General features: G+C 40.8%; 1 protein-coding gene across 3 annotated transcripts in view; it reads left to right on the forward strand.

Annotated features, from left to right (window-relative positions):
• Positions 1-15,327, forward strand: part of ptpn11b (protein tyrosine phosphatase non-receptor type 11b) — a 101,115-nt gene that overhangs the window by 33,139 nt on the left and 52,649 nt on the right. For all 3 annotated transcript variants that reach the window (XM_052039308.1, XM_052039310.1, XM_052039311.1), the window contains exon 2: positions 922-1,044. In XM_052039308.1, coding sequence (XP_051895268.1) covers positions 922-1,044 — 123 coding nt within the window. The remainder of the gene's footprint in view (positions 1-921; positions 1,045-15,327) is intronic.

The following is a 15,327-nucleotide window of genomic DNA, read 5'->3' on the forward strand; positions in this document are numbered from 1 at the left end:
TAAATTCTCAAGTGCAGCAAAGTAACTGTCGCACTAGTAGAAAATTTTTAGAAATTGCCACAATCTCTGAGCACTACAGTCGTTAAGGCGGTAATTACCTCATGCATGAGATGTTAATTTAAGACCAATATGTTCTACTGGATTAGTTTCTGTTGCATAAAGGAGAGGAGATAAACTTTCTGATTTTTCAATCTCATTGGGCCTGAGGTTTATTTGATTTTTTTTATCTCACACAGAAGGTTACATTATGGGTAGGGAGAGTATTACAATGCATAAGACATCACAAAAGTGGTAGATTCTGTACGAGTCAGTAGCTCTTTCCTATTCACCATATTTGCATATTTCTGTGAAAATTACTTTTATACTGTTTGATCAGTTAGAAAGGAATTTCTAGTATTTATCCTGGTATTGTACTCGTATCAACCGTAATGGTCACTGTTTGGTTGTCACTGTCCTCTTGCCTCTCATACTTCTTATCCCACTTTGTTTGTCTCTGTTGTATTACTCATTTCGCCCACTTGGTCCACTTAGCGGTAAGGACAAGTAACAGCGGAAGCATCCTTAATCAGCCAGATGAATGTTGAGAAAAATAACGTATCTCTACAGCGATTATCGCAGGGACTACTTCTTAAAGTATACTTCACAAGAAATTTCTGAAATTCTAAACACAAGCTTGCACAATGAAGAGGCCGTGGATAAATCTATGCATCATTACTCTGACACAGTATTTTATTTCAAAAGTAAGATTCTTCAGATGTTTAGCACCCAATATTAAAGTAGCGTTCTTGTCCTGCTTAGTTTCAGATTATTCAGTTACAACTATTGAGTGCCAATGTTTTAATAAATAACGTGATAGATATATCAGTAGACTGATTGTCTTATTTGAGCATTTAAAGGTTTTGTTTATTTTTTTTTGCACAGGTGGTTCCATCCTAATATAACTGGGATTGAAGCGGAGCAGCTCTTGTTGAATAGAGGAGTTCACGGGAGTTTCCTAGCTCGACCCAGCAAAAGCAACCCTGGGGACTTCACTTTATCAATTAGGTAAGACACAATTAGCAGAATAAGTAAAATGTCCTTTTCTTTATAAATCAGCTACATGGGGTAGCCAAGTTAATGGTCAAGAATTTGACTCCCAAGTTCCAGTTTTGATGTCCACTGTTGTCTATATAGTGTCTTTCATCTACTTTTGTGTATCCTGCTCAGTAAAGAAAGACATTGTAGTGTGGAGTTTTATCGCTTGTAAGGTAAAAATGAAAAAGGCATGAGATGCAGTGGTGGATGGGAAGATTGAGAAGGATCAAGATCATGTTCAGGTGTGGGAGTTTTTTCTAAATGCATGTCGCTAAAAGGATTCCTGCTTCTCTGAGAAATGTATTCAGTCATGTACAGTGGCAGAATATATTTTCTTGGTTGCAGTTCTGGTATCTGTTGCCTCAGGGCAAGCAGTCTTGTAGCAGGGCTTCAAACATCTGTCACTTTATTTGAATATAGAAAAAAAACACTTATTTCCAGCATGTGCTCCGGGGACCTCTTCATTTCACCAGTATCATGGCCTATAATATGCTCTTAGCCAGGTTTCATCTCCACTTCTCGGCCGTCATTTTGGGGGCTTTGTAAACTGGCAGGGCCAATATCCAGGCTGTGTCTATTCATAATTTACAGGGGAAATTACCATATATGTTTACCCTTTATTATGGCAGCAAAAATGATTACTGCAGAGATTTCCTCTTAACTTTTTCAGTTCACATCGAAGTATTTATGTCATGAGAGTTGGCACTTCCATTTATCATCTGTGCTTTCAGTGTATATGTCACAACAGAATTGAACTTGTTTGTTGTATTTTCCATGGTAAACCAGGTATTTGGAAATAAAAACCAGGAGACTTGCGAAGCAGACCTCTGAAACAGTCGTTAACTTGCATTCTGCCAGAAAGTCAGAACTACCCAAGAAATTTAATAAAAACAGGCACAAAATCTTGATTTACAACAATTATCAAATCAGGCAAATAACAAATGATCTTTACAATGCTAGATTTTGGAGCCAGTGTGGTGCTTTGAGAAACAAGATCTATTAGATGCAGTGGACTATGAGGGACCAAGCAAACCTCAATTTGTTTTCGAGAGTAATTTTTATTCATGAAGATAACTGAAATTCATTAGAGCACCAAAATGCTATCAAGTACTAACACTGCTAATTTTGTGATCCCAACTGTATTGCGTAGAAAGTGTGAAAAGCCAGGGGTACAAAATCTGCTTGAGTAGCGTGCATTTTTTGGGTGCTATGGCTGTGGGTGCTCGTTTCTGTCAAGTGGTACACCTGACAGCATTTGGTGAGGGTGTTAATGCAAGTACAGCCAACACCCACAAGAAGAATGCAGAGTAGGCAAATTGTGATATCAATCTGCACTGCACACAGATTTGATACCTGTATCTGCTATTTTTGCACTTGACACTGCAAGCATTGACCAGCATGATTCACTACCTATGGTCACACACAACCACGTGGTAAATACCTTGTATTCTAGCAACTATCATGGAGGCTTCAATCTGTAGTTGCAGGTAGAAAAAGGAGGGAGGGGAAGGTAGAAGGTAGCTGAGTAGGTGCAGGAAACATAGTTATTGTTGGTGTCTGTCTGACTATAACTGGCTAGATGAGAATGAAATTAGGTAAGCAATCCGGGTAAATGATGGTGGAGAGATGTTGAAGGGGAAGGGTATGGCTGGCCATATTAAAGGCTGCACACAGGCCAAAATGGATAAGGAGAGATGGGCTACCTTTGTCAAAGCTACACAAGCACCGCTGGCTTTTCATAAAAAATTCTATGCAATAAATACAATTGAGATCACAAAATTAGCAGTGTTAGAACTTGATGGCGTTTTGGCCTCTAATACATTTCAATCACCTTGAAGAATAAGAATTACATTTGAACACATCAGGGTTGCTTAGGCCACCATAGCCCACTACATTTAATAGATAAGATATCTTTATTAGTCACATGTGCATCGAAACACACAGTGAAATGAATCTTTTGTGTAGTGTTCTGGGGGCAGCCCGCAAGTGTCGCCATGCTTCCGGCGCCAAATAGCATGCCCACAACTTTCTAACCTGTACGCCTTTGGAATGTGGGAGGAAACCAGAGCACCCAGAGAAAACCCACGCAGACACGGGGAGAACGTACAAACTCTTTACAGACAGCGGCTGGAATTGAACCCGGGTCGGTGGCGCTGTAAAGCATTACGCTAACCGCTACGCTACCGTGCTGTTCAAAGCACTGCACTGTCTCCAAAATCTAATAAGTTGTAGTGAACATTTGTTATTTGCCTGCATTGTTGCTAAATAGCTATTTATATCTGTTTTATTAAATTCCTTGACATGTCATAAGTAACTTTTACAACTGCTGCTCTAGTGCTGCGGCAGTGTCGCAAACTTGTTTTGGAAGGCGTCAAACAAAGAATTCCAAGAAAGATAGGCTTGGATTTAAAAGTAGCATTGGTTCATTCATGCAACGAGCATTATTGGATGATATCAATTAATGTGCACACTGCCTAGTTGCTGGCTTGCCAGTGAAGTTAACACTCAGTGTGAACCATGGAGAGGGAAGCATTCACAGGGAAGCAATCTTAATAGCAGGGGCATAGGATCAGCAATTATTTCAGTTGGTGAATAATTTGGAGCAGAAATTGCTTCATTCCCCAGGCCAGAAGATTTCAGGTACAAATTATTTAGCTCAGCTGAGCGAGCTCAAGGCTGCCTTACATTTCTGCTTCAACAGTGTCCCACAGATCTTTAACATGAACAAGAGGAAAGGGGCTAAAGGCTAGGATGATTTGCTAGAGGATTCCAAAATGAGGAAGGTGCAGAAAGACTCCTACCATTGGGAGCCACACTCCTAGGGGCAATGCCTGTTGAGACTAAAGTTTTTGAAGTCAATACTGACAGATCTCAGTTGCCTTCTGCAGACATTTCTACGGCCATTTATCCATGTAGAGCTGAAGGTCACTATCACCCTGAATCTCCTAGCTTTTGGACGGCTCCCGTGGGTGGTGGCTGATATAAGCCGCATTCTGGAGTTTGTAGTTCAGCTTTGTGTATGAGGCATTACCAATTCTCTCTATTCAAGGAGAGGAGAATTCACCTCCTACTCCAGGCACCGCGCAATGCAGATATGGGAATGAACCAGGATTGTTTTGGTCCTTTGACATTTTCCACAAGCAGAAATTATAAATATTTGACCGAAGAATGTGTGTGTGTGTGTATATGTAGATTCATATAACTAAATATTTTTAACTAGTAGGTAAAAGTATTTTTTTTAACTTTTTGAATGAAAATATATTAATATATGAATTAGAATTAGAGCTTCTGGAAAAACTATTTGTTCTTTTCCATCTTGTATATTAAACTTTATTTTGGTTTTCTGTATCCTTGAAAGAGGCACATGCTTGAGAAGCATCGTAATTTTTAACAGCAATGGAGAAAGCAGACTGAAGCTGTGCATTTGCCTCCTTGAAAGTTGCACTTAGAAGAACAAAAAAAATATTGTTTTCCATGAATGCTGATCTTACTGGAAGGAAGATAGATTTTTAGATATTAAGGTAATCCAAGGATTTGGGGTTGCTGCTGGAAATTAGGACTGAGATTAGAAACTGGTTAAAAACTTATTTCAGCTATATGAAAATGCATCTCGTCCTCGTCGTCGTCGTCGTGGCAATCCCTTGAGGTCGAGGATGATGGTCTTCGTTCAGTTGATCTATTTATGGGCTCTCAAGTGGCTTATGAGTCCAATCTTGGCTCTGAAAGTTCTTCCGCATTCAGGACAGGTAGTTCCAGATGGCAGATCGGGCTTTGGTATCTACATACAAATACAATATAAAACAAACAGAGTTCTTAAAACAAATATTGATCATTTCTGCCTGTAGGTAAAAAATAATCTTACTGGATGACAGAACAGGTAGCAGGAGCTGTATGGCCTCTTGTCACTTTTGTATCTCATGCTTTGAATTCTGTCACAGCAGGGAGAGTAATATATTGACCTGGATTGAGGATTTGTTAACGAACAGAAAATGCAGATGTGATAAATGTGTCATTTTCAAAAAGAGAAGTGTGAACAGAGGGGTGCTGCATGGATCAGTACTACAACACCAACTGTTTACAGTCTATATCAGTGATTTGGATGAGGAGATCAAGTGTAATATAATCCAAGTTTGATGATAATAGAAAACTAGAAGTTGGTGTGGCTTGCGAGGAGGATGCAGTGGGGCTTTGGGATATGTAGACAGACTAAGTGAATAGGAAAACACATGTCAGATAGAATATAATATGGTAAAATGTGAGGTTATCCTCTTCGGTTAAAGAAAAATAGAAAACAGTATTTTTTTTAATGGTGAGAGATTGAAAAATGTTAGTGTTGAAAGGGCTCGGGTGTGTTTGTACACAAATAACTAAAAGTTAATATGCAGGTACGGCAAGAAATTATGAAGGGAAGAAGTCTGTTGGTTGCTGCTGCAAAAATGTTAAATTACAGGAATAGAGGGAACTGGCTGTAGTTATGTAGATGCTCAGTGAAACTGCATTGGACTAATGCACACAGGTCTGGTCGTCTTGCCTAAGTTAGGGTACACTTGTAATAAAAGGAGTGCAGTAAAGGTTCACCATGTTTATTCCTGGAATGGCGAGTTTGACATATGATGAAAAATAATTAAGCAGTCTGCACTTTCTTGAGTTTGTAAGAATGGTAAAAAGTCAAAGTCTTGTTTATTGTCTTATGCGCAGAGTTCATGTATGCACAGGTGCAATGAAAAACTTATGGCAGCAGCATCACAGGCACATAGCATCAGATAAGCAGCATTCACAATAAAAACAAATTAAACAATTTTTACAAGAAAGAACACAGAACAAAAAAAAGTCCATTTTAGTGCCAAGTAGTTATAGTGTTGCTAAACTCTAGATATTAGGGTTGTCTTGTGATTAGTGAAGGTGGTCTTACTGAAGCATACAAAATTCTTAAGGGCTTTAATGGTAGATGCAGAATTGACATTTCCCTTGGGTGGGGTCTCTGGTCACAAAATAAGGAGTCAGCCGTTCAGAACAAAGATGTAAGAAATTTCTTCACACAGGACTGTAATGGCTCAATCACTGAGTATATTCAAGATAGAGAGCAATAGGTTTTTGGGCATGAATGGGTTTAGTGCAGAAAGTGGCACTAAGATAAAAGATCGACCATAATCTTTCGGATGGTGGAACAAGCATGAGGGACCAAGTATGCCAGTCCTGCTTATATCTTGTATGTTCTTGTGATGACAGCTATACATTTGAGACTATGTGCCATACTGTTGCCTTCCATAAATTACTCCATATCTCCACTGAGGAATTCTGTGTTCCAGAAGTCAAGATTTTCAGGAATATCAGTTACCATCACGATAAAATCTCTCTACCCCTTGCTGTTATAAAGTGGCTGTGATCTGCCACCTGAGCGTAGGAGATGCCACAAGATGTACTCTGTAATGCAGCTGTCATGATCAATTGATTTCCTTCCTGTGTGAAACTAATGCAACACTCATTGTAACTATTGTAAGCTTAACAAGCAGCAGTGCTGTTTTGACTACCCTGATTTTTATAAGAACTCCTTTCTTTTCTCAGTTTCTCCATTTTCAATCCATCTGTTCTGATGATGCCACCTTCTTCATTCGTGATTCTGATATGCCTTTTATGGGTCCCCTCCGCCATAGTTGGCAGGACCCATTTCCAGCACTTACTACTGTCATGCTGCCTTCTCTCCCCCAAAACAATCATGGGGGTCCCCTTGTCTTCAGCTTGAGTGGCACAGTGGCTCAGCAGCTGTTGCTGCTGTTTCACAGTTCTAGTGACCCAGGTTCAATCCTGATCTCCGGTGCTTCTGTGTGGAGTTTGCACATTCTTTCTGTGACCAGTTGGGTTTCCATAGGGTGTTCCGGTTTTCTCTCGCATTCCAAGGGCATGCTGATTTTTACATTAATTGGATACACGTCTAGTGTAGGTGGATGGAAGGGAGAATCAGATAGAGTCATAGAAAAATGAGGAATAGTCAGTTATAAGGAAGTTAGAATAGGGATGATGAGATTGTTCTGAAAGCTGGCATGGACTTGATGGGTTGAATGGCCTTCTCCTTTGACATAAGAAAATATGAGAAACGAGAAACCTCCATATTTAACGGATCATCCTTTGTAATTTCTGCCATCCCTAATGCAATGGCATCACCACATATCTTTCGATCCCTTATCTTACAGCGTTTTGAACAAAACATTCCTTTTGGGACATTTTGGTTCACTCCTCCATCTCCACCAAAGCCCACTACCCTTCCCATGGTATCTCCATGTACGATTGCAAGAGATATCACATCTGCCCTTTTACCTCTTCACTTCATACTGTTCAGGGCAGAAACATGTTCCAGGTGAAACAGTGATTTACGTATCCTTCCAAGTTACAGACTGAGTGTCCACTACATTCAGACCATGAGCATTGACTTGTCTGTCACTTTTCTCCTCCGACACATTCATCCTTTAATCTCTGTCTTCAGCCTCCTATACTGTTTGTGAAACGTAATAAAAGTTTGAAGAACAATACCTGACTATTGATATTTCAGCCTTCTGAATTTAACATTAAATTCAACAATATAGATCAATTCCAACTTCTCACAGTTCCAAGCATGCAATTTTTACTCTCTCTTCTGCTGTTAATGTCACATATCTTCACATTTCCTACAAACAACTTTTCCAGACCTACCTATTATTATTCAATAATACCTTTACCACCTTCTTGCACGCAGCTTCAACATTCCTTTTGACATTTCATCTCTCACCCTCCACCCAATCACAAATATCCTCTTTTGTATCATTAAACATGTTACACCTCTGACATTTCACAGTTTTGATGATAGATCATTTTCCTGAAATGTGACCTGTTGTGTATTTCTATCATTTCCCTTTCAACAGGCTGGCAGTAGACAACGGAACCTTGGAACATAAGTTCACATGGCCTGAAGTTAATGTCTGTGTTTTCTAATTATATCTCCTCCACTGTCTGTAAACACTCTCCAATTAAGTATCAGACCTAAGAGTGAGACTCTTGAATTTTTTTTTGGAATACATAGAAAACTGCGAATCTGAACCTTCATAGTGAGAGGATTTCAGTAGAAGAGCAGTTGTACAGAACCTTTGTGAGACCACACCTTCAGTATTGTGTGCTGTTTTGGTCTCCTTGTCTGAAGAAGGGTGCTCTTGCAATGGAGGGAGTTCAGTGAAGGCTCACCAGACTGATTTCTGCGAGGGCAGGACTGATGTATGAAGAGAAGGTCAATTAGGCTTGTATTCACTAGAGTTGAGAATAATCAGAGGAGATCCCACGGAAGCCCACAAAACTCTAATAGGACTGGATTACCCCAGTCCTATTAGAGGAAGGATGTTCTCATTGGCAGGGAGTCCAGGACAAGGGGTCACAGACTAAAGATAAGACCAAGATGAGGAGCAATTTCTTCTCCCAGAGAATGATGAACCCATGGAATTCTCTACCACAGAACACAGTTGGAGCTGAATCATTAAGTACATCGGAGGGAGTAAGGTAGAGTTCTAATGGCTAAAGAGATCAAGGGATATGGGCAGTAAGCTGGAATGGGGTACTGAATTTGGATGAGTAGCTATGATCATATTGAATGGCAGAGCAGGCTTGAAGGGCTGCATGGTCTACTCCTGTTTTCTGTGGTTCTATAATAGTTAATGTAATTGTTGTCCCAGGGATATGAACGTAACTTTTGAACCTATTATTATTTGTATGAATTCAAGATCAGTGCAATGACTATTTTGATCACCTGTTCAGCTTATACTTTCTATCATTACGCTAGGATTAGATAATGAAACAGCTGAACAGTTTTGATTCGTGGAACTGTGCAATTTATCAGATACCTCATGAATGCAGCTGATAATTCTTAAAATAACTGGTTATTTCAAAAGTTGTTGCTTTGCAGTTCTATATTCAAAGGTGCAGATTGCTACATTAGTGGGCAGTGTATGTGCAGATTTGTGCTCATTTGAAGTGCAGTATTTGAATTTAATTAGATATGTGGTCTGTGGTTTTAGTGGTAGGAATGTCTATAGTGAAGATTAGTTTAAAGAGATCTCATGCCATGTATGTGTTTCAGTTATGCACAGTTTTAGTGCTGGCTCCTGAGTGTAAATTTATTTTTTTAAGCTTATATGTATTAACATTTGTTTAAAATAATAATTATAATAAGATTTCATTATGGCATCAGAAAAATTACATCAGCTCAAGCTTTTCCTTTTAGGTGACAAAAAATTCAATGAGGTGAATTGATACCACATTAGGCCTACTTTTGGATCAGGTGGAGAAAGGAACCATTGTGATTTTAAAAACTGAAATATCGGACAGAAGAATGGAAAAGGAAGAGATGGGGAAAATGTACATCTTGATATCTGGACATTTATCATTTACATCTTGCCTACTTAATTTCCTATGCTGATTATTAATAATTGTCATAAATAGGCTTTTCACAATGAGGGTAAGCTCAGTCACAGTATGTGAGCTAAATGAGATAGGGGCAGATCAAATCCACCCCTGTGGGATGGAATCTGTTGATCATCAGTAACTGCAGAATTGTATCCAACCAAAGCATGGGGAGGGGTGTGGAGGGTTGTGGGAGGCATTGACCGGCAAACCAACTGGACCAGCCACATGAAAATACAGTGGCCACAAGAGCAGGTCAGAAGCTGGCTACGCTGTGGTGAGTAGTTCACTGCCTGACACATAGCCCTTCTACTATCAATAAAACACAATTGAGAAGTATGATGGAATATCCAACACATTCCTGGATGAGTGCAGCTCTAACAACACATAACAAGGTCAACACCATCCAGAGCAAAGCACCCTGCTTGATTGGCATCTTATCCTCATTGATGCTGCAGGTACTCAGACTACTCAAGGGCACCTCTGTAACCCACAACCCTTGCCACCAAGAAGAACAGCAGGCACTTGGGAACACCATTACCTGCATATTCTTGTCCAATTCACGTACCATCTTGATTTGGAAACATATTGCCATTTGTCTCTGGGTTCAAATCCTGGAACACCCTACTCAGGTACAGTGATTCAAGAAGTTGTCCCATCACCACTTGAGACAATTAGGAATAAACAATAAATGCTGGCCTGGACAGCGTTGCCATTCTTCTGAAAAATAAATACAAATAGATTCTGTAATATCATGACCATCTCCTTCAAGCCATGAGCAATACCGAATATACCTTAAAATGCTAATCTACTAAAGCAACAGTACAAAGTGTGTGTGCTAAACAGTGGAAGCAGCCGATATTAGACAAATTGAAGAAACTTCTTAAATGGTGGATCCAATCAAATCTCTGCAACTGTACCACATTCAGCCATAGATGTTAAGCAGGTATTAGGACAAGGTGGAATGATGGTGCAGCAGTTAGCACTGCTCCCTTACATTTCCAGGTTTGATTCTGACCTTGGGTGCTGTCTGTGTGGAGTTTACACGTTCTCCTTGTGACCATGTGGGTTTCTGCTGGGTGTTCTTGTTTCCTCCCACATCCCCAAAAACATGCTGGTAGGCTAATTGGCTGTTGTTAAATTCCTCTTGGTGCAGGTAATCAGCAAAAGGATCAAAAGAGAGTTGGTAGGATGTGAGAGTGAATAATTTGTAGGGTTACAGAGAAATAATGAAAGGGGAAATGGGACTGATGGATTGCTCAAGCAGCTGCCTCCTGTGTTGTAATGTAAGAAGCTCTGTGACCATCGCATCTTAAGTGATGGCAGAACTCAAACTTGGATGCAAAAAACAAAGTATTTGCAACCATCTCCTGCTAAAATTATCAACTGAATCATCCATCTTGTCTCCTCCGGAGATCTCCACCATCACAGAAATAAGTCTTCGGTCAGTTCAATTCACCAGACGTAATTCTATTGACTGGGTAGACCAGTTAGTGCAAAGGGCAATGACAACATCTCCGCTGCTGTGCTGAAGACTTGGTCTTCAGAGAGTGAAAGCGCTCTTGTATGAAATTGTCATTGTATTGGAACAAAGACACTGTTTAGGTGAACTTTCATGCGAAGATGACGATATCATTTGGGAATGTGTACCAGGATTCCATCCAGTTCATTAACTCTTTAGAAAGCCAAGAAAGGGTCAGAGACCAGAACAAAATAAAATTGCCAGTCATTGTGCAAGTTGAGCAGTTACTTCTTCCTTTCCAGTCAGAGCAGTATTGAATTGTGGCATAGACACTTTAAATTCTGCTTGTTTTTTTTTCTGATTTAGATGTGAGAGGCAGTGAAGCAGCTGAATAGCTGAGGAGGAACTATCGTTTGTGAATCTTTCTCATTAGGGAAGTGGAAGGCATGTGTGGCTCGACCTTTACATCTTGGTTTCAGCTTGGCATTCGACCAGGTGTAATAGGATGTGTAACTGTTGTCAACTATTTATAGCAAATTATAGCACAGAGCAAATTACATTAACACCTAAAATATGGGAAGTATTAAAGTACCCATTAATCTCAAACAAAATTAAATAAAACTTCCGTTCTCTGCAAAACAAAATCTTCCTTATACAGTGTCACAAGGACTCTGGTAATTATGTTCAGCATCTGATTAATATAGCCTTGTTTTGCAAACTTTTAAAACTTTTTCACAAAGTTCTTATTTCTAATGTTTCTCTGTAAATCCGTTTTCACCAACTATTAGGGTACCTTTTGTGCAATCTTGTTCTTTCTATGCCAGACTTAAGACCCATAACCAAAATGCAGTTTTAGGCTATAACTTGAAATATTCATAACTAGTTTTCACTGATATTTTGAAAATAGAATGTAATTATTTTGGAACAAAGTAGTTTCTACAATTGTCAGTTGATGATTGATAGCAAATATAAATCTCAAACACACTGATTGAGGGGCAGAATGGAAAATTTATGTTGTTATTGACCTCCACCTTTCTCAAGCACTGAATAGCATTCTAATCCAAATATCCTGAATCTTTGTACATTATGGTATCCTGTTTGAAATGGATTCTATTGCAAATTCTTCCTCCCAGTGATGATGTGTTTGTTCTAAACTTTGAAGTCTCCATGACCTAGACTTATTATTTATTTGTTCACAGAATGTAAATGTCACTGGCAATACCAACATTTTGCATCCCTAATTGCCCCTGTACTGAGAAAGAGTCAACCACTTTGGTTGGTCTGGGGTCACATGTAGGCCAGACCGGGCAAGAACAGAGTTCCTTCCCTGATAGGCGTTAGTAAACCAGATAGATTTTTGCAAAATCCAGTAATTTCATGGTCATCATTACCTTTTCAAGTTTATTTACCAACTTGGATTTAAATTCCCGTGCTGCCATGGTGGGATTCAAATTCAATATCTCTGGATCAATGAACCATAACTCTGGCTGCTTGTTCAGTAACTGAACCAATACATTACCATAGTCCTTTAATTCTTCTGTGTTTGGAAAGCCGTGGTGAAAGTGTGAGCTATGGTGGTCAATGCATGTTATTGTGAGGACCCACCACGGCAGTACTCTATTGTGCATGAGGCTCGACCTCTCGTGAAAGAATAGATCATGCACATTTAATATACTAAAAAGCTTTTCCTCTGCTCATTCCATGATGGCAGTGGGAAAGAAGGTAAACAAATATGTTGTAGGATTGAAATAAGTGTCACAGAGATGGGGTTTGGGTTAGGAGGCTCAAGGCATCAGTCAGGTTGATGATGATTTGGATGTTGAGGTGTGGTTGAGATATTGGATGGAGAGAAGGGCTGTGCTTTTCTCCTAAAAGTAGGCTTATGGTCACAGTAGGAAAGTGGGAAGTTTTGAGGTTGAGATGTGGTGATGCAAGGAGGGGTTGTGATCAGGGGATGTTGGTGCAGATGACAGTGAAACAGGGCAAAGCCACAGCAAGGGTTTACTTTCTAACTTGTGCTAGACCACTGTAGTAGTGAAGGACTGCTTCTGCATGAAAGGCCAATTGTACTAGACCTTTGTGAGACCAATCCTTAAAAGGCCTCTCTCTGAAAAAAAAACAAAGTTACTACTGCAAGTGGTGAGGCTTACGAAATGGCAGGAGAAAGTAGACATCATGCCTTATTCATCCACCCCCTTCCCCTTCTACCTACCAGCCAATTCTCAACATCCCCATTTTACCAACAGGGATGTAAAGATCCTATTGGATGAGGTCCGCGACAGAAGGAAGGCACTTTGTGCAGGGGCACCAGGGGGCCTTCCTGACTGACAGAAAGGGCTGCAGGAGGTACTATCAGAAATAGCTGCATGCAGTGATACTCCCTGGAACACGGGGTAAAATGTTGGAAGAATCTATGACTTGCTAGGGTGAAGGTGAAAGCATTAACACTTCAAGCTGCATCACAAATTGCTCCTTACAGCTGTAGCAATCAGACCACACACATGCACATGCAAGCTTGTGCACGCACACACTCAGAGGCAGGCATATTCGCACACAGCCTCAGGCACAATCTATGCACATACCCAAATTCAATGTTACTCCTCCATCTTAGTGAGGAATCACTGCCTGGCAAGGCAAGCAGGGTCTCGAGCCTGCTACAGGGAGTGAAGGGCAATGTGGCAACCCAGCGCTGTGCAGAAGGCAGAGCGAAGGAGGCCCTCAGTCATTTAAAAAACAAACTGCTGAAGGTGCATAGCAAGTGCCAGGCAATGACGTTATCCAACAAGAGGAAATCCAGGATCACCTCTGACGTTCAATGGCATTACCATCACTGAATCTCCCTCCATCAATATACTGGGGCTTAACATTGACCAGAAACTGAACTGGAGTAGCCATATACACAATGTGGCTACAAGAGCAGGTCAGAGGCTGGGAGTCCTGTGACGAGTAACTCACCACCTAATTCCCAGAGCCTGTCCACCGTCAACAAGGCTTGGCGAGGAGTGGAATACTCTCCACTTGCCTGAATGAGTGCAGCTTCAACAACACTCAAGAAACTTGAACCATACAGGACATAACAGCCTGCTTGATAGGCACCCCATCCACAAATATTTACTCACTTCCCCACTGATGCACAGAGCAGCAGTTTGTACCACCTACAGGATACACTGCAGTAACTCACCAAGAATCCTTAGACAGCACCTTCCAAACCCACGACCTCTACCAGCTGGAAGGACGAGGGCAGCAAAAGCACGGGGAACACCACCCCCTGGAAGTTGCCCTCCAAGTCAGACCCCATCCTGACTTGGAAATATAATCGCTGTTCTTTCACCGTCACTGGGTCAAAGTCCTGCAACTCCCTCTCTAACAGCATTGTGGGTATACCCACACTTCAAGGACTGCAGATCAAGAAAGCAGCGCACCACTACTTTCTCAAGGGCAAATGGGGATGGGCAATTAAATGCTGGCTCAGCTTGTGAAGCTACGTCCCATGAATGAATAAAGAACAAGGTCAAACAGTATCTAAGGAAATCAGATTGTTCAGATTGATGACATTTCATTAGAACTGCAACATGATTTGCTGAGTATCTCCAGCATTTTTTAGTTATATCAGATTTCTATCATCAGTTTTATTTTTTGATTTTAGAAGCCCTGAATCTCCCCAAATATGCAAATATCTTCTGACCTCCCTCCCTTGAAATGATTGTTCTTTCTAAATGTGTCTGCATGTGTGCTAGCCATTTTCACAAAAAAGCATGAAAGGTAATGACAAAAAAAAGCTCCTTCCAGGCTACGTGGAAAGGCACCTTTAACATCTCCCCTTCCCTCCCTGCCCAAGGACAATGACAAGAGAAGGAAGACGCAACAATGGAGAAGGTTAAGGATATCAAGGAGGAAAAGCAAACTTCATCATTGTGTTTGACACCTATATGCACTGGTTCAGAGACTGGGCAGAAGACCATAGTTTAGAGTTCTGTTTCGCAACAAGAGACACCTGGCACTAACAAGCTCCAGTCAGGCAAAGGAGATTCGCTGGAGGTGGAAACCTCACATAGGACTCAGATCCAGATTATGAGAAGGAGACGTGCATGGGAAGACTAGTGCAGGTACACAGACATATTGCAAGTGATGTCAAGGATGCGTCTTGTGCAGAAGCTCACACTGAGTAAGCAGAGGGCCACTTCCAGTCTGGAAGTGATGGACATTTGTGTACCAGCTGGCACCAGCACTTCTGCATTATAGCAATCGATGAGGCAGGTTCCTTCTTCCTTGAAGGCATCAGTGGAGGCCATTCAGAATCTTTATGCCTCTGTGGTATTTCGGGCTGGTCTCATCTGAGCCTTCCTGTCACCCAGGTGCAGATTGTTTTT

The sequence above is a fragment of the Pristis pectinata genome, chromosome 26 (genome assembly GCF_009764475.1).
Source record: "Pristis pectinata isolate sPriPec2 chromosome 26, sPriPec2.1.pri, whole genome shotgun sequence".
Classification (NCBI taxonomy): domain Eukaryota; kingdom Metazoa; phylum Chordata; class Chondrichthyes; order Rhinopristiformes; family Pristidae; genus Pristis; species Pristis pectinata.